General features: G+C 41.9%; 2 protein-coding genes across 2 annotated transcripts; both read right to left on the bottom strand.

Moving 5' to 3' along the window:
- Positions 1–41: 41 nt before the first annotated feature.
- LOC308100919 (cone cGMP-specific 3',5'-cyclic phosphodiesterase subunit alpha'-like) lies at positions 42–24,330 on the bottom strand (the record flags this gene model as incomplete). The annotated part of the gene is made up of 24 exons (XM_080450107.1): positions 24,192–24,330; positions 21,447–21,572; positions 20,617–20,964; positions 17,406–17,558; positions 14,614–14,703; positions 13,850–13,990; positions 13,535–13,609; positions 11,591–11,658; positions 11,386–11,452; positions 10,831–10,878; positions 10,189–10,338; positions 8,629–8,772; positions 8,439–8,504; positions 7,301–7,447; positions 6,520–6,627; positions 4,967–5,076; positions 4,708–4,795; positions 3,737–3,837; positions 3,485–3,592; positions 2,806–2,869; positions 1,942–2,016; positions 1,754–1,837; positions 1,198–1,351; positions 42–79 (listed from the first exon to the last, which is right to left on the bottom strand). Exons 2-24 carry the CDS (start codon positions 21,564–21,566, stop codon positions 42–44), a joined length of 2,547 nt encoding a protein of 848 aa, XP_080306233.1. The 5' UTR covers positions 21,567–21,572; positions 24,192–24,330.
- On the bottom strand, positions 24,184–27,398 carry LOC308100000 (free fatty acid receptor 4-like; the record flags this gene model as incomplete). Its single annotated transcript, XM_080448901.1, has 3 exons — positions 24,184–24,528; positions 26,092–26,223; positions 26,865–27,398. 3 exons carry the CDS (start codon positions 27,396–27,398, stop codon positions 24,184–24,186), a joined length of 1,011 nt encoding a protein of 336 aa, XP_080305027.1.
- Between the last annotated feature and the right edge of the window lie 271 nt (positions 27,399–27,669).

The following is a 27,669-nucleotide window of genomic DNA, read 5'->3' as shown; positions in this document are numbered from 1 at the left end:
ACTGCAGACATTCATGAAGTGCCTCTGGGCGGGGGGTGGCTCTAGCAGATAACGCACGTCTTCGACTTCCCTCCGTCTTCTATAAAAGAAAAGAAAGAGAGAATGATTTAGGGCAGGGGTAGGCAACTTTAATGATGGAGAGGGCCACTATATTTCCACACTCATTCCAGGGGGCCACATTGCATAATACTGTCGGGCAGACACCTTATCTTCGTATTTCAACTTTTTTCGTAAATGAATGCCGTACTTCGCCATTCTATGTCACACAAAAGTAGCAAAAATAGCAGATGGTGCGACGCGTTTTGAGCTTGTAGATCTGCTATTTTAGCTATTTTTGAATTGGAATCCTGAAAAATAATGTTTTTATTTAAATTCAAATACATTTAGTTATACTTATGTTAACTTTTTCAACTTAAATACTTATACATTGGACATAAAAAAGACAATAGAATTTTAATACTAGTCATTAAGCTACTAATATAGACTGAAGTAATTAAAGCGGTCATGTTTGCATGTTTGGAATTGTAACAGCTGAAATCAATAATATATCAGTATTCCGATATTAACCTGCGGGCCGCATTAAGTGAAGGTGGGGGCCGCATGTGGCCCCCGGGCTGCCAGTTGCCCATGTATGATTTAGGGGATGTACAGAACAATTCTGTTCATGAATACAGGAGTAATGTGACAAAGGTGTTCTTTAATTTACACTGGCACTAGTTCTCGCGTAGCCAGACTATCACGAGATCTCTGCCTACTGCTGGTGACATCAAAATTAATTTAACGGGGTTGAACAGCGGTGAAAACCAACGGTAACACACCTAACGCTCACTGCTCTGAAAACCATTCCAGATATACCATCCCATACGGATTCAAATTGTTTCCATTTTTTATAATAATAATACATATGACCACACTCCTTTTGGGGTATTCTTGTCACTGCATATTTGCACATACGTGAGATTTGTCCTGCATTTACCCATCCTAACTATTAGGAGAAGTACCAGTGAGCCCTATTAGTCGGGGAGAACTACTGATTTAGAAGGCATTTGTAGAATCGGCCTCTTAATGGGTTTTAAGTGTCCTTTCTGCCTCTCTACCCACTCAGCTATGGCCGCCCACACATTGGATTTAGACATGGGCAGACGTGCCATTACCTCCGCCCGTTTGGCTGTGAGGCTACACCGGTCCGGCACGTACCTGGGTCTGCGCCGCCGCCTTCCAGTTTTTTCTTCTCGTCTTCGATGGCCTTCATCTTGGCCTCGTAAACATCAGCCAGCGCTCTCCACTCTTTTCTGTTGTTATTCAACCCATCAAACATGGGCGTGATCTCCTTGTGGAACCTAGAAAACTCCTGTGCCACACACACACAAACACACACCGAACCAGGGAAGGAAGAGAGGTGGGGGAGACAGAAGGAGAGCGATTGCATGAGATATTTCACTGGGAAATTGAACGGAAAGCACAGAGAGATGGTACTGTACATGCACATCCTATGCACTAGAGATGCTGGACAAATGGCAGATCAACATTAAAACAGAATAAAGTCCACTCACTGGATCCTCAGCTCCCCTTTCTTTTTATTGCTGTTCGATGCTTTGATCAAACTATCTTCATTAGGATTGATGGAGATCGTTTGATCGAAACGTCGAACAGCAATAAAAAAAAGAAGTGGTGCTGAGAACCAGCGTGCAGAAGACTTTGTCCTCTTTTAAAGTTAAACAAAAGGACCTCTCTTAAAATAGCTCCTTAGTACCTTGTACACAAAGGAGCAGACGAAATCAATGAAACCGCACTGCATCTTGGGTAGCTCTTCGGCGTGGTTTCTGTCCATCATTGGCTACGGAGAGAGAACAGGATGAAATTGTTGCTTTTAAAAAAGGTTACGAGTAAATTGACAACACATGCAATATCTACAAACCAAACTGAAATAAATGGTCTTACAATGGGCTGCTGGTCCAGAACGGTCCTCTCCAGATCTCCCTGCTCCCAGAACTCTGCTGCCACCATCTGAGCCACCTAGAACCAATACATCATGTGTATATAGTGACTCACAGTTTGGCTACCAATGAAATTGTTACAGAATATATTGTCCTAGTGGTTATAGTTTGTTTATTTAGACGGGACACCACATATTAATGAACGATACATATCAATGTAATGTTAACACACCGGATTTAGCAAAGATGCTAAATTACATCTGCAGTCCCCACAAAAAAAACCAGCAACAATAGAGTACATTACATTACACAGGGAAAACGAAGCATAAATACAAAAACAGAGGTACGAAACAAAGGTGCAAAGTATATCTATTTATCCCATTTAGGCCGGAACCCCTATTTGTAACTATACCTTTCAAGACGGGAACCCCTTTTGGGCTTGTTGTTGCTAATGCACAGTATAGCAACATAATGTTTTTATAATTTTTTAATAAATATGGAGTATTTCAGAAAACTTCGGTCAGGATTTAGAAGCCGTTTTTAGAATCGGCCTCAGGTCTAAATGGGTTAAGGCTAAGACTGAAACTATGTTTTACTTGGCTCATATGCTATTGCACAAAAAAGAATAGCAGCGTTTTAGAGGGCAAAATATATTTGTATACTAAAAGTAAGTTGTGTACGGGATACGTTGTCAAATAAAGTGCAGGATAGATTATAGTTATGTGGGTCATAGGGTTTGACTTGCTTGGGGTGGGGGATCAATGCCTCTGCTTTTGATATCCCCTCCCTCTGGTCGTTCATCAGGTCGTTTTTGTTGTTGTTGTTGTTTTACAGATCAAACCGTGGTCATAGTGGTCACTGAACACACCTTGCTCTGGACCTCCCATGGCTTACAAATGGCTGACAAGTCACAGGCGGTCATCATCATGGCCCTGTGGAGCACACAACCAAGGTCAGAGGTCAACACACGCTGGGTGACACCAATAATGGAATGTTCAGCCACTGAGACGAGGTTAGCCCAAAGGCCGAGCTTTAATAACTTTAGCAGCCGTTAGTACAATAAACAATGCTGTTTAAACAGACTACCTTGATTCTCAGAAAAGAGTATACCTGTATATCAATAATAACTGTAAAAGGAACATGGTCTAGTATGTGATAGTAAGATACTTGCTGCATGCAGACAAATACTTTCATCAACGGAGAATGATGATGACGAAACACACGGAAGTAAGAAGAGAGAGGGGGGCATGCGCGCATGTGTGTGTGTGTGGGGGGGGGGGGTATATGAGTAATTCTCATAACGATGCTAAATGATGTTTGCTTATGAATCTGCCATTTGGAATATTCCAAATATAATTTGGATTTTTACACATAACTTGTATGTGGGTCCCTGGCTCAACATATTTTCAGATGGGGGGGTCCACTCCCAAATACAGTCCATATTAATTTGGGGGGGTTCCTTGACATGAACATTTTTTAGAACCACTGACAAATGAGTATGAGCATGTGACAAATGAAGTCTCTTTGAAATCTTTGAATGTATTTACATGATAATTTCCTTCCTGGTTGCATTGTTGGCGACGTAGTCTGTTCTCGCCTTCTCATCCGTCATCGGCTCCGTCTGCTCCACGATCTTCTGGAACATTGTTCTCTTCCTGAAAGATGCGACAAAGCGGAAGGCGTGGGACATTAGTTTGTCTTTCAGAGCTTGAAGTTCTTGTGCAGATGCGTAGTCTGACGCAAACTGTAAACTGATCCAGAGCGACTTACAAAAAGCAAGGCAAACGCAAGTTTCTTACTTGAAGTAGAGTGCCAGATCGGTGGCAATAATACACACTTCAAACAGATGCTGCACCGTCTCAAACTGGCGCTTCTGAAGGCTCTGGAAGATGTTAATATCCTGTGGAGCAATGATAGTCCCATTTTAGTATCATGATCCACTTGAATGCTGTCTAAATAACATCGAAAGAAAACATTTCGGGATGAAAAAAATCTAAAAATGATGATTTGAAAAAGATGATAAAGTTGAGAAAACATGTTATGACATTTTCAGGAAAAACAAAACAAAAACATCCACCCATAACGAGCAATGCAGAAAGGTAAGCTCTTTTTTATGTCAAGCTTGTATTGCCGAGTATGTATGTACTGTATGTATGTTTGTTTTCACTAGTTTGACCGTTCTAGAAACACAAGTCGACTGATGTTCATGCTAATGGCATGCAGTGGTGTAAAATACATTTACTCAAGTACTGAACTTAAGTACAATTTTGAGGTATTGTTTACTTTACTGGAGTATTTCAAATTTGCAGTACTTTTACTTGTACTCCACTACATCTCAGAGGCAAATATTATACTTTTACTCCACTACAATTATTTGAAAACTATAGTTACTAGTGACTTTGTAGATTTTGATTATTACCCATTTCAGCCATTTGAAAATAAATCTTCTGAAAATAGCCGATCTAAAAGCTCACAATGCGTCACGATGAGCTTCGGCTATTTTCAGATTTTATATATTTGAAAACTTGTGAAATGGGACATTCTATATACTTTCTACTTTTGGTACTTTAAGTACATTTTGATACCAATACTTTTGTACTTTTACTCGAGTAAATTTAGAATTCCGGACATTTACTTGTAACAGAGTATTTCTACATTGCAGTATTGATACTTTTACTTAAGTAAAAAAAAAGTGTACTTTTTCCACCACTGACCACTGTTAGCATTGAAGATGGGTTCTCCATTGTGCGATAGTCTGAATGAAACCCACCTCGTCTGCCATGAGGGTCTTGCTGAACTCCAGGTGGTGTCTCTCCATGATAGAGGAGCTGTGCAGCTTGGCCAGTGGTGACATACTCCTGCAGGAGAACAACGAGAGAGAGAAGCACTTTTGGTTGTTTTAAATGTGCTTTATAAAGTTTGATTTGATTACTCTGCGCATGTTATATTGGGCAAACATTCTGCAAAAATATACTTTTGTTACTGATACTTTTCTGTCTGAAAATGATATGAAAAATACTGGCTCTTACTTTGTCTGGTAGAGATTGTTGGTTCCTCTGTGGTCGATATCGTGGCAGAATCCAGCGGAGACCATGGCGAAGGCCTCCAGGTCAGAGTAGTACTTCTTCAGTTTACCTGTCTGTAGGAGGACAGAGAGACAGTCAGTTTACCTGTCTGTAGGAGGACAGAGAGACAGTCAGTTTACCTGTCTGTAGTGTAGGAGGACAGAGAGACGGGCAGAATGTCACCACCACAAACATGACAGAAATAGAACGGGCAATTCCTTCTGAAGCCCCGCCAGTGTCTTCAGAAGGTTTTTGGGGACCCTAAACATGGTGGGCCCTAAACATGGTACCCTCTGTTTCGGTCAAAAAACACTTAAACCATTGCACCCAGCCAGCAAGATTTGACATCAATAGAAATACTATTAGATTCATGACAAGCCATTGCCTTGGGTAACACAATTATTTATAATTGTGCATAGGGAAACAATAATAATAATATTGTATATTAACTCATTCACTGCCACTGACGTAAAAAACGTAATTTTTCCCGTTTACCAATCCTGCCACTGACGTAAAAAACGTATTTTTTTTATTAAAGATCTAGACTCCCATCCACTTCCTTGTTAACTTAAAACTTAAAAATTCTGTATCTCGGCTCCTGAGTACTTTTTTTTTCCGATGAAAAATCTCTGGCAGTGGGCAAACGCGGCCAGCAATAATTGTGGCAGTGAATGAGTTAAAACATCCTAAACAACCTAATAAAGCACAGAAAGGAAAAAAAGTGCAAAGAACAGACTATAAATCAAATTGTTAAACAAAATAAACGGTAGTTACTGTACAATAAAAAAGTGTTCCAGGGGGTACCCAGCTAAATGACTGATAGTTAAAAACCAAATGGACCCGTATGGTTTTCAAGATAGTCCAAGGGGCTCTGCCCTCAATACCCTCATACCTGACTAACTACCTCACCAAAGTGAGTGACACCCACAGCCACAACACTAGAGGGAGCGACAACAACGGTCTGGCACCACCCTATAGAACAAACATGGGTCAATTCTCTTTCTACTGCACTGCCACCAAGGTGTGGAATGCCCTGACCCCATCCCTTAAAACAATTACAAAGATTCTGGGGTCCCAGAGATTACAAAAAAAATCATGTGAAATGGCTAATGTATATCAAACTGGGGGTCCTTGAAATAAAAATAAAAAAGGTTGAGAACCACTGGTTCAGAGGGTCGGGCCGGCCCTGAGGGCCCCACCCTCACGACGGTAAATAGAAATGTAAAAACGTGGCGTGACCCACCATCATGACAGCAGATAGAAATAGTTGCTGTCGGGGCAGAAACCTCTAATCTCCATATTTTATTTTTATGTTTTCATAAATTAACGCCCTACTTGATCATAACTACAGCGTCACACAAACGCATCAAAAGTAGCAGATCCGCGAGCTTGACACGAGCTTGAAGATCTGCTACTTTTGCGATTTTTAAATTTTTAATCCTTCCGGTTTTAGGACATGTGAGGTTTTCCACCCGACAGAGAAGAAATGTAAAAAAGGCAATGTGACCCCCACCCACCATCAGCAGCGTGAACATGGTCTGACCCACGTTGAAGCCATGCCTCCAGTTGTGGTAGGTGATGTCACGGTATCCCCTGCGCACCGTGTACATCCACCTGGTCAAGATCTGTGGGGCGAAAATAAAACGTTGTCATAATAATCCTTAGATTAAAAACACGGAATGAGCGTTGTCAACATTAATCTGTTATGACACAATTGTCGAGACGAGTGTGTCTAATGCATTATTACATTCAGCACCTGGAATATCTGAATGTTTTTTGGTCTGGCATGTTGACTGTCAAAACTAAACATTAAAATCCTATAGCCGTCTGCTGTGCTACGGTAGGCTACGGAATACATTCAAATATTATGTCAGCACTGACAGTAAAATTATCGTTGTTAATTTAACTCCAAGAGTGTACAAGGGACTGGGGTTCCAAATTAGCCTCGGCTATAAACGGTTATTATAACTTGATACATTGTTTTTTGTATTGTCCCTGTCAAAAAAACGTGTGTGTGTATAATAATAATAAATAAATATTTGACTATTAAACTTCAGGTCAGGATTTAGAAGGCGTTTTTAGAATCGGCCTCAGGTCTAACTGGGTTAAGGGATATTCATATGGGCATAACCTAGGTGCGTGCGCAACACACACACACACACACACACACACACACACACACACACACACACACACACACACACACACACACACACACACACACACACACACACACACACACACACACACACACACACACACACACACACACACACACACACAGTAGGAATACTGTACCTCTGCAGGAACTTTGAACTTCTCCACCACTCCCAGCTCAAAGTAGCAGCGGATCCCCATCTGGATGAGGTCAAACTCGGTCACGGGCAGGTCACTGAAGTGGAACTCTAGCAAGTCACATTTCTTGGCGTCGGGGATTTTGGCCCTCTGAAGAGAGACGGTCCATACAGTTGGTTATACGGTAGCTCCAGTGGTGGAAAAAGTACTCAAATTCTTTACTTAAGTAAAAGTACCAAATACTGCAATATAGAAATACTCTGTTAGGGCAGGCTCCCACCAAAACATGGTCGGCTGCTGTTAAACGCAGGTTGTACAGTTTTTTTTGCAGCCAGCGGATTCTAAAAAAACGGGAGTGACGCGCCTGTCACTCACTTTCAGGACCCTCCCCGTAGCCCGCCCCGCCTTCTGCCCATAGCTTCTGCCTTGGGCACCATGGTGCTTCCTGAGTCTTGGGACGGTCCGCCTTCGACTCACCCGATTGGACAGAGGGGGAAAAGCAGCTCCTGCCTCCAGCATTTATATGCTTCAAATGGAAAAGTCCTGTAGAGCGGATAAACGCAAGGTCTGCGCGACATGCGGAAAGATCCGCTCTTGCGTGAATCCACGCATTTACATTGACAAAGCATTGGCAGATTCCGCCCCAGAGGTAAAATAAAAGTGCGGTGGGAGCGCACCCTTACAAGTATAAGTCCAGAATTCAAAATTTACTTGAGTAAAAGAACAAAACTATTGGTATCAACATGTACTTAAAGTACCAAAAGTAAAAGTACTAAAATGTTTGAAAATAGCAGATCTACAAGCTCACAACGCGTCGCGTTGTGAGCTTGTAGATCGGCTATTTTCAAATAGATTATGTATAAAATAGGGCTGAAGTGGTTAATCTATGTTTCATAATATCATAATTTATATCTGAAAAGTAACTAGTAGTAGTAACTAAAGTTTTCAAATAATTGTAGTGGAGTAAAAATACAATATTTGCCTCTGAGATGTAGTGGAGTAGAAGTAAAAGTACTGAAAATGGGAAATACTCCAGTAAAGTAAAAAATCCTCAAAAGTGTACTCAAGTACAGACTGTACTTGAGTAAATGTACTTAGTTACTTTACACCACTTTTTACTTTACACCACTTTTGAACTTACCAACAGTTTGTACATTTCTTTTTGGTCACAGTCCTCTGGAAGACTGCCCATCTTCTCCTGAGTCATCTGTACGAATAAAAAGAATAGGAAGAATCTATTAACCAGTGGTGGAAAAAGTACGGGGGGGGGGGGGGCATATCATTTTGGGGGTCCTGGACATGGAAAAGTTACTATTAGCGACAGGACTTACCAGGATCTCCTGGACCATTGCTGGGGTGGCTTTGTTCTGGTAGTTGAGCTGCTCCGCATTTATGTCTTTACTCCATTCGGTCCTGTTCAGTTTGTCGTATGTGTCACAGCACAGCGTGGACCAGCCCAGAAACTGGGTGAGGGCCTATAAGTACCGGGACAGAATCCATCACAATCCAACTAAATCATACTTTCTTTCTTTCTTTTTCCTTTATTTATTCAGGGAAGCCCATTGAGAGCAAGCTCTGACGCCCTGATAACAACATATAAAATACATACTTAATGAGAAACAATAACAAACATTTGAATCACATTACAATGTCACAGATGCAAATAAACATAGTGTTACATGAAACAGGTGCAGTCACTATGTAGTGTGTCCTCAAGAAGCACCCTGAATGTCTCTATTGAGACCAATCACACCAGTTTCAGAGAGTCCTGAAGTTTGTTCCATTTGTGTGGAGCATAATACATGAAAGCAGTCTTTCCTTGTTCACTGCTCTTACGTGGACTGGTATATCTAATGTGTGTTTGTGAACGCGTTGAATGTCCAGTAACCTTTGGTTCCAAAAGCGAGGATAGGTATAAAGGAAGTTTACCATACAAGGCCTTATAAATAAATCAAATACAATGTTGCTCTCTACGAACTGCGAGAGATGGCCAACCCACTTTATCATATAAAATACAGTGATGGGTGAGATAATCATTGCCAGTAATAAAACGCAAAGCACTGTGGTAGACTGCTTCCAGAGGCTTCAGTGTGGAGAGTGAAGCATGCATACTGTATACTGTCCTCATAGTCAAATACAGACATTATTACAGATTGAACAATAGTCTTTCTGCTGGTAAAAGAAAAACAGGACCGGGCAACTGGCGGCCCGGCGAACCTCAAGAAAAACAGGACCGGGCAACTGGTGGCCTGGGCAACTGGCGGCCCGGGGGCCCTCACCTTCACTTAATGCGGCCCGCAGGTTAATACTGATATATTATTGATTTCAGCTGTTACAATTCCAAAAATGCAAACATGACCCGCTTTAATTACTTCAGTCTAATTAGTAAGTTAATCAGCTTAATGACTAGTATAAAAATTCTATTGCCTTTTTTATGTCCAATGTAATTGTAATTACAAGTTCATAAAGTTAACATAAGTAAAACTAAATGCATTTATAGCACAAAAAAATAATCAGGATTCCAATAGAAAAATAGCAAAAATAGCAGAACTTACTAGCTCAAAACGCATCGCAGTGCGAGGCGTTTTGAGCTTGTAGATCTGCTATTTTTGCTACTTTTAGAATGGCGAGGTACGGCATTAATTCACGAAGAAAGTTAAAATACGGAGATAAGACGTGTCTGCCCGACAGTATGCAATGTGGCCCACTGGAGTGAGTGTGGAAATATAGTGGCCCTCTCCATCATCAAAGTTGCCCACCCCTGAACTAAATGATTACAGTTGGTGGGGTGTATATCGTTGCTGTATAATTCCAATACAATAGTTTTGTCAGAAACACAAATATTGTGTATACTACCGCCATAGTATTGTTTAACATCGGTTCATTCATACTTCTGTAACTTGCTCGTCGTTCTCTTCGAACGGTTTGCCATCTTTCCTGTTGAAGAAAGTGGCGATGCCGACTATCTCTTCCTTCTTGTTGACAATGGGCAGAGAAAGGACGTTCTTTATCTTGAAGCCGGTCTCATCCACAGCGTCTTTCTGAGAGGCACATTAAATTAAACATTAAGACGTTGTCACCCTTTTAAAAGTGTCATGATGACTCAGTAAGAATCAAATAACCACTTAAAGGGATAGTTCACCCCAAAACATACTTTTTTCTCTCCCCAAAACATACTTTTTTCCTATCGATTAGTCACCCCTTGGAGATTTGAATTCATGGATATTTTTTTGTTTTTGTCGCATTCCTAAGCCAATAATTTGATGACCAGCGGACCGGTAGGGCAGGCAGCGGTTCCGGTAGGAGACACAAAGGAGACTCTTTGTGTCTCCTACCGGAACCACTGCCAGTCATCAAATTATTGGCTTAGGAATGTGACAAAAACATATCCATGGGGTGACTAATCGATAGAAAAAAAAGTTTTTTTGGGGGTGAACTATCCCTTTACAACCTTATATACTTTGTAAAGTTCAAGTTCATGTGGTTAAGTGTTTTTAGATGGTAAAATGGTACATCAGTGGAAGTTATCTCACCTGAAATGTGAAGTACTCGTCTTCAGCGACATTCATCATGTTGCAGATCTGAGAGGGAGACATTAGGTGGGCGGACACTGCAGTTCAGTCTCCGATCATTTTATACCATTGGTTCTCAAAGTGGGGTCCGGGGACTCCCAGGGGTCCTGGGGGGGGGGGGGTTCCAGGGGGTCCCCAGCAAAATGTGTTATCAGAATCACAATCAGTATAGCATCACAATCATTTGAACAACTTTAACCTTTTATATTTTGTTTATTCAAAAATAGCAGATATACAAGCTCATAGCGTGGCACCGAGTGCCGCGCTATGAGCTTGTAGATCTGCTATTTTAGAAAAAACGTGAACATTTATGCAAATCATAAATATAACATTTTTTAAGCGAACATTTGTAAGTCAAATCTTTGCTTCTGGGGGGTCCCTGGAACAAAATGTTTTTAGATGGTGGTCCGCGGCCAAATTCATATCATTTTGGGGGTCCTTGACATGAAAAAGTTTGAGAACCAATGTTTTACACAACGTTTTTAATACAATGGGTACAACAAGAGTAGAACTTACAAATCCTTGCTCGGCCACATATGTTGGTAGTCCACTGACCAGGGCCCAGTGGTCAGCAGGAGGGCCTCTGTGGGACGGATGAAGTCACAAAGAAACACACGTACTTAGATGTAGATCTGCTGTCAATGATTTTCCTATTCATGTCAGAGTGATCTAATAGTGTACGGTTATACTACGGTAACATACAGCATGTTATGCTACTCACGGGATGACCTTGATCTCCTCTTTTTCCGTTTCCAGTAGGTAATCAATGATTTTGTAGAAGACGACTTCCTAAAAAGATTAAAAAATATATCGGATTATTATAAATGTTTTAATGTGTGTGTGTGTGTGTGTGTGTGTGTGTGTGTGTGTGTGTGTGTGTGTGTGGGGGTGTGTGTGTGTGTGTGTGTGTGTGTGTGTGTGTGTGTGTGTGTGTGTGATTTGTGAATCAGTGTGAAAGGAGCCCTCCCCACACTAGCGCCGCTTCCTAAACAATTAACACACTATGTAAAATGATGATGTTTTAGTAACATTGTTCCTGCTGTTCTACATACTGTACAGCCAACCAGGTGAAGAGATCACAGATTGAGGCTTTAACCTTTGCTTTTATATGAAATATCCGAGACTATTAAGATGTCAAGGAAGATGTTTCTGAACATAATTGCTAGTTCGGCCACTTCAAATGCTCTAACCTTGCCTGAAGAAGGTTATCAGTGACCGACATGTTGCTTCTTTGAATAAATCGTTGCTCCCGTGCAGTTTGGCAGTGTGCGAGCGTATTATTTGTATAGTTAATGTGCACTTGTTTGCCTACGCACCTGCTTTTAAAGTCGTTATTATAGGTGTGCGAAAGTTTTTCTAAACAAATGCTCGAATCTTAAAATAATAAGCAAAACTAGCCTATCTACGAGCTCTCAATACATTTAGAGCTTGTAGATAGGCTATTTTTGGTGCGCAACATGCTGACTTCTATGGAATCCAGATGACAAAATCAGTCAACTGAGAACTTTAATCCATGCAGACTGTTGGCTTCACCCAATTTTCAAATTCTTCCGCCAAACTGTCTGTACATCAGAAGCGCTGAAAATGCATAGAAAATAAAGTCCTTTTCCTTTTTGTAGTGCCGTAACTAAGTCCTACTGTAAATGAAATTAGTTGAAGCCTATCTAGGTTGCCGTTTAGCGGAAATGGAAATTCAAATATATTTTATTTATTTATTTTAAGATATATTTATGTGAACGGAAATGACAAACCGATGACAGATCCGCAAGATTGAAACATCTCTTACGTTTATCTGCTGCTTTTGAAGCTTTTTTGTGACGCAATCCACAAGTTTCCTGGGGCATGGTGCGCATCACTTCCTGTCGATTTGATCAGGTATCGGGGATCAAATCGACAGGAAGTGATGCCCACCATGCCCTAGGAAACTTGTGGATAGCATGATCAAGTAAGGCGCTAATTTACGAGAAAAAAAACATAACAAGTTAAAATATGGAGATAAGAGATTTCTGCCCGACAGCAACTCTGGTGGTGTGATGTCATGTAAGTGCGGGAATCAGCAAGGCAGGAATTTCATGGAGGCCATGGGGCTTCCGTGCATAGATATAGAAACCTAGATACCTCATTGGCCTCTGCAGTTCATTGGAGCGACTGGTATCTCAATACAAGGCTCTTCCGCAGGGCTGTTTGACTACTGACCAATCACATCGCGTTGACTACTGGCCACTCACAGCGCGTCTAACTGACTAGTTGCTGCGCGGCTGCCTCTTAAGAAAAGACCCGCCCCACCTGCCTCTGATTGGCCTACCGAACGCCCCCTTCTGTGACGCACACGGAGGTTTCCGGCTTGCCCTGCTGAAGCGGAAGGAAGTGGAAGGCTAGCCCTGCGGAACAAGGAAGCGCGCCCGAGATACGAACGCTTCAGAGCCGAAGGAGGCGTCTAGCTTTATAGGTCTATGCTTCTGTGCCCCTTCAGTCTGGCCTTATGCCCTTCAAAAACGGGTATGCCCCTGAGCCCACAGTAGCAACGATGCCCCGCCTGCACTGTCGCAGCTGATTTCACCTTTTTATCCTCTACACAAAAGATTGAACAACTACTACGTGAACCAAGATTCCTGGCCTGGATGTCATCGTAACTACAGACTCTAATGTCACACAGTGTTCTTACTCTGCCATCAGGCGTCTTGGGTCCCTTGTAGGGTTCCTGTTCTCCTAGTTTGATCGCCCATTCATCATAGAATTCCTATCAAACAAAAAGAGAGACTCATCATTTCCACGTCCATTGCAATATTATCAACCACTTAAAATACTCTTGGTGTACGTACGCCGAATGGCGAAAATAGCCGATGTACAAGCTCACGATGCATCGCGATGTGACACGATGCGAGCTTGTAGAGCGGCTATTCGGTAGTACTCTATTAAAATGTTTGTGTAGAGCATAATATGTACTACTAGACAGAGGTAAAATGTTTGTGCGCGACACCTTGTCTTTGGTCATGTCCAGGAGTCCCACGGAGTATCGTTCACACTTCAGGTATATTCTCACGGTGTACAAAGCCTTGTGAAACTGTCTCTCAATGTCCGTCAGCTCCTCAAACACCTTGCTGGCCGACCACAGCAACACCTACGGCAAGGAAAAGAATCGCGGGTTGAAACACCCAACATTTTTGTTGGCCAAAAAGCAAATACTTAAAGGGATAGTTCACCCAAACATAATCTTATTTTCTATTATTTTCTATCAATTAGTCATGCCCCAATCGCCCCATGAAGCCTTGAATTCATGGAGATTTTTTTTTGTTTTTGTCACATTCCTAAGCCAATAATTCTCTGGTAGGAGACTCAAAGTCAAACTTTGTGTCATCAAATCATTAGCTTAGGAATGCGACAAAAACTAAAAGATCTCCATGAATTCATGTCTCCATGGGGTGTGTAATATATAGGAAAAAAAGTCATTTTGGGGGTGAACTATCCCTTTTTAAAGGTGTATTTGACTGGGGTCATACTCATTTTAACATCAATTTTGGCTTTAAAACAAACAAACAAACACAATTGAAACAAATAAAGTAAAATGGGGGGGGAAAAAAGCAATTGAACAATTACGGTCCCCTAACCTAACGCATTAAAAAGGACAATATCAGTCACTAGAAGCAGGGACGTGTGTTTTCAATGAGTCCAACATGGTTGACATGGAGTTCGAACTTATATAGGAGAGGGGGGGGGAGGGTGTCTGATCTTTTATTTGCTTACCTGGCTTCTCCTGGACTCTACGTCCCACATGTATGTAGTGTAGGCCTGGAGGATCATCACGCCAGCAAAGTTCAAATATTTGTTGAAGAGCTGCAATAGATTCAGGAGAGAAAGAAAATCCGGTTGGTTTGACACTTCAATTCAATCTGGGAACGCATCTCTGTCATTTTAGATCTCTTTGGCTGTTCAAAAATAGCAGATCTACAAGCTCATAGCGCGGCACCAAAAAGTGCCGCGCTATGAGCTTGTCGATCTGCTATTTTTGAAAAATCGTGAACATTTTTGCAAATCTTTGAATATATATTTTTTTAAACGAACATTTGTAACTCAAATCTTTGCTTCTGGGGGGGGGGGGGGGGGCCTGGAACAACATGTTATGTTTTTATTTCGGTGATTATTGAAACCATTGATATAGTTCAGCGGTTCCCAAAGTCCAGGGGTCTTTGAGGGGGTTCCCAGCAACATTATTGATAGTTAAGAAGAACTACAGATGGAACCAAATGGACCTTTACAGATCTGTAACTCTGAGAGTCTACAAATGGAACCAAATGGACCCTTATGGGTCTGTAACTCAGAGTGTACAAATGGAACCAAATGGACCCTTATGGGTCTGTAACTGAGAATGTACAAATGGAATCAAATGGACCCATAAGGGTCCATTTGATTCCATTTGTACATTTGTTCCATTTGCACACTCTCAGAGTTATGGGGGTCCGTGGCCTAATTGCATACCAAACTTGTGGTCCTTGAAGTTCATCAAAAAGAAAACATTTGAGAACCACTGATGTAGTTCTTAAGTTTAACCCCTTACTGGCCTGTACCACAAAGAGGAAGTAACAGGATTATGAATGGAACTGTCATAACAATGACCCCAATCACTGAGTTAATCGTATGGGTCAGAGGCAGGAAGCCGGTGGGTTAACCCGTTCAATCCGGCAAAAATAGCAGATCTACAAGCTCATAGTGCGGCACAGAGTGCTTGTAGATCTGCATTTTTTTTATTTATTGTGTTGCGCAAATCTTTGAATATATATATTTTTAAGCGGACATTTGTAACTCAAATCTTTGCTCCTGGTGGGGGTCCCTGCCACAAAATGTTTTACAAATGTTCGCTTTTAAAAAATATTATATTCAAAGATTTTGCACAAATTTTCACGGTTTTAAAAAAATAGCAGATCTACAAGCTCATCTAAAATGACAGAGATCCGTTCCCGGATTGAATGGGTTAAAATCGCATGCAGGGTCCCTGCTTGCATTTATTACAATAATAATAAAACTAGATGCCCTGCAACCTCACACAGGCATCTTTGGCTTCTTGGCCCCCAGTCATACACAGCAGTGGTTCTCAAACACTTTTCAAGGACCCCCAAATCAATACGTATTTGGCCTCGGAAAATTGGCGTTAACATACATTTGAAAAAAATCCACATTTCTCTCATTTTCTTTCAATATCTTTTTGCAAATAGCCGATCAATACGATCACGACAGCGTTGTGAGCTCGTAGGTAGGTTGACTATTTTCAAAGCCAATGTATAAAGCGTTAAAGTGTTGATTCATTTCGCTTGAGGCCCCCCCCTGGAACCTCGTTAAGGACCCCCCCAGGGGTCCCCAAACCCCACTTTGAGAACCACTGATGTACAGTACAGTACAGTAGAGTACAGTACCTGCATGTGCGTGTTTTTATTATTTTTGCTTTTATATGGCATGTTGTTGCTGGTCATGCCTGATTGGAAAGCCCTTTGGGCAAACGGCTGTTGTTTTTAAATGTTCTATATAAATAAGCAGTGGTGGAAAGTAACCAAGTAGCAAAGTACATTTACTTAAGTACTGTACTTAAGTACAATTTTGAGGTCTTTGTACTTTACTTGAGTATTTCCAATTTCCAATACTTTTACTTCTACTCCACTACATCTCAAAGACAAATGTTGTACTTTTACTCGACTACATTTATTTGAAAACTTTACTTACAGGTTCATTCTCAGATATAAATTTTGATATTATAAAACATACATTAACCACTTTAGCCCTATTTTATACCTAGGCTATTTGAAAATAGCCAATCTACAAGCTCACAACGCGTCGCATCGCTTGTAGATCGGCTACCTTTCAAATATTTTAGTACTTTTACTTTTGGTACATTTTCATGCCAATACTTTTGTACAAGTACATTTTGAATTCTGTATTTTTACTTGCAACAGAGTATTTCTATATAGCAGTATTGGTACTTTTACTTAAGTAAAGAATTTGAGTACTTTTTCCACCACTGTAAATAAGAATGACTTGACTATTCCCCTGACCTTATTTGTCATAAGCTCTATATGCACAGCAGTCACTTCCTTCACAGGTGTTAACAATGATACTAATGAAGGTTCTGTTCCTTTTAGTGTAGCACAGTGGTTCTCAGATATCTCAATTTCCACGACCCCCATAACTCTGAGAGTTCATTTGGTTCCATTTGTACACTCTGAGTTACACACTTCACACGCTTTGGATAAAAGCGTCTGCTAAATGACTGTAATGTAATGTAATGTAATGTAATGTACACACTCATAAGGGGCCATTTGGAAACCCCTTAAGGAACCATGAGGGTCCCTGGACACACATTTTAGACCCACTGGTGTAGCAGAGTGTTTCCAGTGAGTCAACAATATCAATACCCTAATTAGTATCATTGGTAACACCTGTGAATGTCTTCACAATATGGCTGCTGTGCATAGAGCCTATTACAGAGGTCATGTACTGTAGGCCATGCAGACACATGTTAAAGGGTAGAACCAACAGAATCCTCTCACCTCCTGGTCGCTCTTTGAGAACTCGTCGGCGCCCTGCTTGTTGAGCGCCATGACGACACCGATGGCCTCCTTGTTATACATCACGGGGGCGGTGAGCATGCACTTAGTGGTGTACTTGGTCTGCTTGTCCACAAAGTCACTGAAGTGGGAGTCCTGGAATTGTCAGCAGAACGCACACACACACACAGACACAGACACAGCCACACACACACACAGCCACACACACACACACACACACACACACACACACACACACACACACACACACACACACACACACACACACACACACACACACACACACACACACACACACACACACAGTGAGCATATTATATACAAAAATAAAAAAACAGACCCTTAATCACTTAAATCCCCCCCCCCTCAATTATTTTAGCACTAAGGGCCCTATTCTGTGTGAGATTTGAACAAACCACTAATTACGGATTTCGGACTAGGCAAGAGGCGTTTCCCCGCAAAATTCGGTATTCTGTGGCACCCCTCTCACCCGCCAAACACCTGAGCTACCCCTTACATTATGCATAGGTGTGGTTTGGGCGTTACAATGATAAAACCAATCACCGTGCCAGAAGCCATTGCCTTTAAGAGAAGACTGCGCTAGCCGTCATCCCCGATCCAATATATGCTCTAGCCTATCTCCCTGTCTACAGTCTCTGCACTGTTGCCTGGTCTGATTATTATAAGCCGCATTGGGCTTGTTTTCCTTCTTTTTTTTTATTTTATCCAAATACATTTTTATATTAATTTGTAGCCTATTGTGTTCACAATAAGCTTGTCATATTAGTCAGATCCGGAATAGTATATGAAAGCCATTTAAAATATTTATACTATTGGTACACACCGGCTGCTCCCAAATAATTAACGCTCCTACGTGGTACACACACAAACAGTAGCACATGGGTATAATAAATTGGACAGTTTTAGGAAAGGTCTATATGTAGCCTAGACTACTCACTAGAGATGCGTGGATCGCTGCCGCAGTTAACCGCGGTTTGGGTGGATTCGGGTCAATCAAATATAATTATTAATTAATATCGGATAAACCGCAGGTGAAATATTGCGGTAAATAAATGAATGACATCTATTATATCTATCCATAAAATAGCGAAATCTCTGCGTGCTTGTGTCTGTGTGAGTGTGTAGAGCAACCTCTGTGCGATGCGATCACAAAATGCATTGATTTAGCCTATGGAATGTCAGTGCGTCTTTTTTCTTTTTTTTAAACCGGTGCTGCGCTGCGCTCTGTAGGATGCCGCATGTTAACTTACATCCATATTGTCCACGTTATCTTTCATCATCCACCTTTGTTCAGTAATCCCGAACAGAGCTACACTTTAAGTTTACATCAATCATCTAATAGCCTCTCAAACCCAGACACATTGCTGCGATGCGTATGTGCGTCGCCTACCTACCCAAAATAACAGACATACAAGCTATCAACGGCGCTGCGTCATGTCGTGTTGACAGCTTACAGATCTGTTATTTTGGATAGCATAAACAATGAGGCGCGCGCGCGCCACGGAGTAGCCTAACACTAAACCAAAAACATTACATTACGTGGTCAACAACATACTAGACATGTAACTTGCTTGGAGCTTTTAATGCAGTGGTTCTCAACCTGTGGGTCGGGCGTTTTTTTTTATCCAAATAAATTCATATATTAATTAATTTGTAGCGTATTGTGTTCACAATAAGCAACTTGTCATTAGTCAGATCCCCAAGAGTATATGAAAGCCATTTAAAATAGTTATACTCTTACACAGCTGATGCCAAATAATTAATCATCAGGGCAGCGAAAGCCGCAAAAGTAGGTCAAATCAATCAGCTGTCTTGACTGTCAGTTGTCACAACGACAGCAGCAGAGAGCCCCCTTTAAAGTTTAAACCATAACATGACATATAAAATGGATCTTCAGACTGAGATTGAAAAGCTTTCTTCATGTCTTTTTCACCTCAAAGTAAATGTTGGATTATTTCTTCAAATGAGAGCACAGGCAGCGGGCTGTATAGAAGGTAACATTGGATGTGATTTCGCCATCGCAACTCTTTCCCATCAAACAAAGTAATCTAAACTATTTTGTACTGCTTATTTTGCATTTTAGCAATCCAGTGATTGTTGGTTAATGTAGCCGGTCACACAGATAAATGACCTGAAAGACCTTAGTAATACTGCTGCACAAAGCTCTGTTTATACAGATCATAGAGCAGATCAACAGCTGTATTCATATACTACTGTTATCATCTAGCCAGCCTGATAAAATATGCTACAAAGCACCGATCAATGACATGGATTTAATTACAAACTGCATAATTTTCTGCCCTCCAGATCAAATGGGAATGCTGTAACGTATGATGACAGTACAGACTTTTTACTCTTCACTGTTGTATCCAGGATCATAATGTAATATTGTGCTATACTGTAAACCAGGTATGAAAAGTAACTAACTAAGGTAAGAATACTTAAACCTTCAGTGGGCATGCATTGGACTGCAGAGTGCAGAGCATCTCTCGCAGGAGTTCACAGAGAGCATCTTAGGAGTTTTAATGAGATGGAATACAAAAAATGATGCCATCTTGACTCACCTGCTGCAGCGATGTTGGCATCTTGCTACATTTGTAACCTTAGCATCAGTGGTGTAAAGTAACACTTTTGAGGATTTTTAACTTTACTGGAGTATTTCCCATTTTCAATACCTCAATACTTCGACTCCACTACATCTCAGAGGCAAATATTGTACTTTTACTCCACTACAATTATTTGAAAACTTTAGTTACTAGTTACTTTGCAGATTTAAATTATTATCACAAAACATACATTAACCACTTCAGCCCTACTGTATATATATTTTGGCCATTTGAAAATAGCCGATCTACAAGCTCACAATGCGTCACGGTGTGACGCATTGTGAGCTTGTAGATCAGCCATTTTCTAAAGATTTTAATACATTTTGAACTTGTGAAATGGGACATTCTGCACAATGAGCACTTTTACTTCTGTACTTTAAGTATATTTTGACACCAATACTTTTGCACTTTTACTCAAGTACATGTTTAATTCCAGACTTTCACTTGCAACGTATTTACACATTGCAATATTAATACTTTTACTTAAGTAAAACATTTGAGTAGACTTTTTCCACCACTGCTTATGAACCTGTGACATACAGTACACCGAGAGTGTATCAGTTCACCTTCTTGACATCGGCGATGTTTTGGGGTTTCTTGGAGTGCGCCGTCCACCCGACGATCCCCGTGTCGGTGGGGAACACGATCTCCACGCTGGGGCTCACCAGGCACTTCTCTAACGGAGCAGTGGGCGTCACGTCGAAGAGGACGGTGGACAGCTCCGGGCAGCCGTTCCGGGAGCGGCACGCAAAGTAGCTGCAGCGGTCGGCCTGGATCAGCCCGGCGATCCTCTGGAGCACCTTGTGCAGCCCTTTCTCAAAGGGGCCGTTGCCCTGCATCTCCTTGACCAGCTCGAACATGAACTCGGCCTCCTGGAGGCTGGTGGCATCCTTGTAGGAGGCCGCGTCCTTCACCTGGACCAAGTGATTTTGACAGCAAATTTTTAGATTTAGTTTTGGTTATTTGAATAAAACTCCATTCAGTTTCAGTCATATTTTAGTCATCTGAAATGTTTTAGTTTTGGTCTAGTTTTTAAGATTTTAGTCGAAAAATGTGTTTTGGCGGTGCCTTGATGGCGTCGTAAGGGCTGATTTTACACTTGGTTGCGTGCTGAAAATAGCCGATCTACAAGCTCACAACGCGTCGCAGTGCGACGCGTTGTGAGCTTGTAGATCGGCTATTTTCAGAGCGCAACACCCGAGTGCAACCAAACATAAAATGACTTGTCTTAGTTCTACTGGATCTCTTCTCCACTTTATTTGTTGATTTTTTTTTTAAAATATTTAGTCTTAGTTTTAGTTATCATGGCTTCGTTTTTATTTCGTTTTCGGCAGTGATAAAAGGTAGTCGATGATAATTTTTCGTCATCGTTTTAGTCGACAAAATCAACACTGACCTGGACCTGGTTGTTGAACGCGGCGGTGATCACGTCCGCCTTCACCTTCTTCTCGTAGTATTCCTTGGCAAACTGCGGGTTGTTGTCCAAGAACTTCTCGCAGCTGTCCTTATCCGCCATCTCTGCCTAAAAGGGGTTTGTGTGAATGATATGTAATCCCTGTTCCACCCTGTGTGTCAGGGTACAGTTACAGGAGGAAAAGAACGCGCGGGTGCGGGCGGCGGTCTAATCCACAAGACGTTATTGCGAGAGGAGACGCTTATCGAGGCATCCCTCCCCGCTGTATCTTCTTCTCTCTGAGCAAACGCGAGCTGCAGCTTCCAGCTCCCTTCACACCCGGCGGTATAACAGAAGGTATAGTGAGTGGCTTACAGAGTAAGGGGATCCCTCTGCGTTCTATAATGACTGTGACGCAATAAGTCATAAACCTCACTGAGCTTTCTTAACTTGTAAATCCATCCAGCCACTTTGTCATTTCAGGCGACAATCCCATCACCGCGGTAATGATGACATGCATGAGTTATGGCACCTCTGACCCTTGGGCTTGTAGAACAGAGGTCACAGGCTTTAAGTGTCAAAGATTGCGTTGAACGCCTTTGGGAGGGGGGTCTCCTGAAGCCATGCATAAACATGAAATGTATAATAAATAGATACATACTTACATGTACATGTATGCTACAGTGTCTGCTATACACTGTCTGACACCGGTGTTGATTCGTGCGGTTTTATGGACTGGCGTATGAAATTTGGTGTACAGCAACTCTGTATGACTTTTAGGAGGATAAGGATAATACCATAAAAATAAATCCCTTCAAAGAGGGTCAGGGAAGGTGCGGCCCTGCATGATAAATGCTGTGTTTAACTGTCTTATTGAGTCTGAGAGGCTTTGTATGAAGATGAGAAATGTGATCTATACCGTAGGACAGACTAGTAAAGAGACCCTCACGCGACTAAACGAAAGTAAGCGTTCGGGGCACAGGGCGACATTGCTGCGAGGAGTGCACACGGTATCCGTTTGGAACTCTGAGCGTGTACGCATGTAACCAAATGGTCCATTTGGTGACATGCGTACACTCTCAGAGTTAAATGAACACTGAGGATTTTTACTGTGGAAGTAACAGGAGTACTAGAGAAAGGAAGGTTCTGTGTCTTGAATAGTTTGTTGATAGATATTTATATCAATATTTCTTAGTAATCCACTGTAGACTGTACAAATGTATCCATGTTACTGGTGATAAGATTGTTCATTGATGTGACTAACACAATACATCATTATGTATGTATTATGCATAATTATGTACACGATGCGCCGCATTGTGAGCTTGTACTGTAGATCTGCTATTTTCAAAAGATTTTTATACATTTGAAAACTTGTGAAACGGGACATTTTTATACCAATACTTTTGAACTTTTACTCAAGTACATTTCTAATTCCTTTTACCTTAACAGAGTATTTCTACATTGCAGTATTGATACTTTTACTTAAGTAAAACATTTGAGTACTTTTTCCACCACTGCTACTGTATCTATCTAAGCAAGTGTTGTCAAGTGTGTCTAAAGTGAGAGGTCAATTACACAGAGAACAAAGGCCTACCAGAGTGTTAATCTAATGACCACCTGAGGCGACTCGAGTTAGACAGAAGGACAGCTCGGTGTGACTGCGGGCAGGTTGTGGTGCCGGGGTCTAATTTTAGAACTGGACAAAAGTCACTGCTCCAAAAGGAGATGTTTGTTTTCCTTACAGGAGCTTGGCTTTGCTGGGCCACTGTCTATTGTAATTTAGTTGAATGGTGGCTGCGTATATCCACGGACGAGACTAATTAGGATTAATCACTGCTCTAGGTTTAATTCTCTCTGTTGGCAACCACACCACTTGTTGTCACTAAACAAATCAGATTATCCCAACAAGTTCCCTCCGTATCACATGAGCCATTGCTGATGATCGTACAGGTGTACGGTGTACTTGATTATTTGACTAATAGATTGGTTGTTTTGAGTTGTTTAGAGGGAAAGTATATTCAAATTTCACAAATCCATATTGCTAAATACGTAGCACATGACATATCTACATGTTCTACCACAACATATTATAATTGGTCTTTCCATGGGTAGATGAAACACATGGGCAGTGGTGGAAAAAGTACTCATATTGGTATCAAAATGTACTTAAAGTACCAAAAGTAGAAAGTACTCCTTATGCAGAATGTCCCATTTCACAAGTTTTCAAATGTGTAAAAAGTCAAAAAATCTTTTGAAAATAGTAGATCTACAAGCTGCGACGCATTGTGAGCTTGTAGATCGGCTATTTTCAAATGTCCAATATATATATATATATATATATACATAGGGCTGAAGTGGTTAATGTATGTTTTGTAATAATAATCAAAATCTACAAAGTAACTAGTAACTAAAGTTTTCAAATAATTGCAGTGGAGTAAAAGTACAATATTTTCCTGTGAGATGTAGCGGAGTAGAAGTAAAAGTACAGAAATACTCCAGTAAAGTAAAACAATAACTCAACATTGTACTTAAGTACAGTACTGGAGTAAATGTACTTGGTTACTTTACACCACTGCACGGTAATTTGAGGGAGGATTATACACTTGACACTGCATGACAAGACTGACAGACAGTCAGTCTTCCACAAACTTTTTAATTTCATGGAACCCCATCACTCTCAGTCAAGGAACTCTGAGGGTCCCGGGACCCCACTTAGAGAACCCGCTGCTCTTGGTATTTAAGTACCGGGCGCTACAGCGGAGCCAAAGCAGAGCCTGCGCCAGCCGTTCTTGAACTGGAAGACGGAGTAGAGGATGGGGTTGAGGGCCGAGTTGGTCAGGGTGAAGGTCAGCACCCAGAAGAACAGGCTGGAGGAGACGTGCAGGTGGCCATCATGGACGTTTCTGGCCAGCAGGAGCAAGTTGATGATGAAAATGGGACTCCACAAGAGGAGGAAAGAGAGCACGAGGACGGCGAGCGTACGGAAGAGCTTCATGTCCTGGCGGGAGACGTTGTACTGTCTCAGAGAGGAGGACGGGGGGAGGACTCTGGACCAGAGCCGCCGCCGGGAGCATTTGGTAATCTGCAATAAGACCACATCAGAATGTTTGTTAATCTCAGCACCACTACCTTAAACATGTAGTGTTGTTGTTGTTAGTAGGAAGAAACGCGGAGGCACCCGGGAGGAAGTGGACTAAGAAAGAGGAGGAGCCAAACCGAGTTCCTGTTTTACACCAAAAAGGAGGTGGTGCCCCCAGAGGCAAAAACAAAGGACATTCCCCTTTGTTTTAACCAAATGGGTTCCCAGATTGAATGTTTGTAAACAAACGTGTGGAGTGGTATTCCCGAGTAGAATGTCTAGACACTAGTGATGACCACCGGCGCGGGTGGTCGAGTCAGGATTTCAGAGGCAATTATGCGGGCTGCGGGTGAGCAGGTCAGCCGCTCTCTCTCTCAAAAAAAAAAAAAAAAAAAAAAAAAAACTATTTTGAACAACATGCTTGTTTATTTAGCCCATGACAATGTTATGCTACTGTAGACATTTAAAGCGACTTTGGGTACTTAAAAGAGCGCTATATAAATCTGAGCTATTATGATATTTTTTTTCCCACCACGGGCGGGTTGAGCCATAGATTTATATATGGGTTCGCGGGGCGGGTTGAGGCGGGTTGGGTTCCGTGGCGGGGCGGGTCATGAAAAAACCCGACCCGCACATCACTACTAGACAAACAACATAAAATAGTGTCGAGAACATTAACTGTCTAGTTTGTCAATGTAGTTTGGATGTTTAGAATACAATTGTAGTCAATAACGATTATCATAAGTGTACTGCTCTTCCAAAAATAAGGTTAATGAGAATGTGACGTTGCCGGCGATATCTATCCGGAAATATATTTTCGTTTGTGGTGATGTCATGGACATTAAGGTCTTATCGGACAGTAGGGATCATGGCGCCAATCATTAACTTAATGTTCTGAATAAATGTTGGCACATTCAGTGCTATCATGGTCTTTAGGCGATAACACAAATGCCTTACACAACACAGGCAGTTGACATAGTGACAGCATTTGATGAAAAAAACACAAAAGACATGGTGTCTTACCCAATGGAGCCACACACAGAGATCTTTTATGACTCTGTCTTAAACATTTATAAAAGGCTGTTTAACACACAGCTGTACTATTTCCAGTGGTGTAAAGTAACTAAGTACATTTACTCAAGTACTGTACTTAAGTACAATTTTGAGGTACTTTTACTTTACTGGAGTATTTAAAATTCTCGGTACTTTTACTTCCACTACAATTATTTGAAAACTTTAGTTACTAGTTACTTTGTAGATTTTGTCTATACTTTTACTTCTACTCCACTACATCTCAGAGGCAAATATTGTACTTTTACTCCACGATAATAATTTGAAAACTTTAGTTACCAGTTACTTTGCAGACATAAAATCTATAAGCATCAGGTGCCCCTAATTAATCATCCCCTGTGCAAGGCGTGGCTACAGGACCCTGAGTTGGACATCTAAGGATGGACACACAAAATAAATAAACGACGGTGGCCCTAAAGTGCAACGCAAATGATTCAAACAAGATGGAAACTGACTGGGAGATGTACACTAGTTAAGGGACACAGTTTTTCCTACCTGTAGAATTCTGCTGTAACTGACCACGATGATGAGGCCCGGGAGCAGGAAGCACAGTGTGGTGAAGGAGACGTTCCACACAACCATGGCAGTCATGTCCGGCCACTTGATCGTACAAATGTAGTAATGTCCCTGTGTTAAACACAGGTTAGGAGGCCCTGTTCAGACTTGGCAGTCCAAAATCCAGCCCAAGTCTGATTTGTGGCCTATCTATATTGGAGTAGTTTTTTTGCAGTCTGAAGAGCAAAATAACACACGTCACCTTCCTAAACTAATGGCCTAAAACTAAAGTAATTTTTTAAGGAAAATTATATTTTTGCCTAAGTCAGCTCCTCATGACACTGGCCACCTCTGGTAAAATCTCCTAATTGAAAAGGATCATGATGTTTCCTCCCCTTTTAATATAATGGCCTATCTCCCCAGTGTGACTTAGGCCACAATTCTTTTGGGCCTAAGTCACATGGTTTTGTGACTTAGGAGAAAGGCATAATTTGTCATATAGTTTTGTATCAGTTTAAAAAAAAAAAAAAAAAAAAACATTAGCAAGGTGACGACATGGAATCAGATTTTTTCAAATCTGATTTGAATCACATTCCTTAGCCGTGTTCAGACTGCATAAAGCCAATCCGACTCCTATCTGGATAGGAAATCAGATTTGGGCTGAACAAGGCCTAAGAGACAGCCGATCAGTCCATCTACATGGTGGTAGCCACCCACCCACTCACCCACACATCCATCCACCCACCCATGACCAATGACCCATCCCTCCATACCTGGTGTGGGAATTCCTCCTCCATCACACTGAAGAACAGGCTAATGGGAACGGATGCGAGGGCGGAAAAGCTCCAGATGAAGGCGAGCACGGCAGACACCGTCCTGACGTTGAGAGCGGGGACCGACTGCAGCCGCAGGATGGCACGGACCCTTTCCACGCTGATGGAGGCCAGCGTGGAGATGGTGACGCTGCCGCTCACGCAGAGGACGTACTGCAGGACGTGACAGACGGCATACCCCAGCCTCCAGGACACGGTCCATCGCACGGCCACGATCAGCGGCACCATGCTGACGAAAAGCAGGTCGGCCACAAACAGGTTGAGGACGAGTACCGTCTTGTTGGCCATGAGGCGGCGTTCCCGGACGACCAGGAGCGCCGCGCCCGCGTTGGCCGCCACCGAGACCATCAGGACGGCGGAGATGGTCAGGGTCTCCGCCACGGTCTGGGCGATGTGACCCCCCGAGTGGTCGCGGATCTCTGAGAAGTAGGAGAAGTACGAGACGTTGTTTCTGGAGTGCAGAGAAACATCCATAGTTCAATTGAAAAAAGTGTGAGGCATTTAGCAGTGCAAGATCAGAGTGATGCCTGAACCCTAGTCAACGAATGACATGTAAGCCTGAAGGTCTTCTGATCCAAGGGTGAACTAGAGACTCTGAGGGTACCTCAGGGGAAGAACCTGCTGAGGGAAGCATGGTGATTTTAAAGGGGTTAGGTGGGGGTGGCTGTCAACCGGTCTTTGTGCTGCCGTTTGCTCCGGCTGCCGTGTCAACATGGACAAAAGCTTAAAGCAAACAGCATCGTTA

Source organism: Gymnoscopelus braueri (assembly GCF_963280865.1).
Source record: "Gymnoscopelus braueri genome assembly, chromosome: 14".
In the NCBI taxonomy this organism is placed as follows: Eukaryota; Metazoa; Chordata; class Actinopteri; order Myctophiformes; family Myctophidae; genus Gymnoscopelus; species Gymnoscopelus braueri.
The sequence above is the reverse complement of the archived record's forward strand: the minus strand, read 5'-3'. Positions and strand labels throughout refer to the sequence as shown.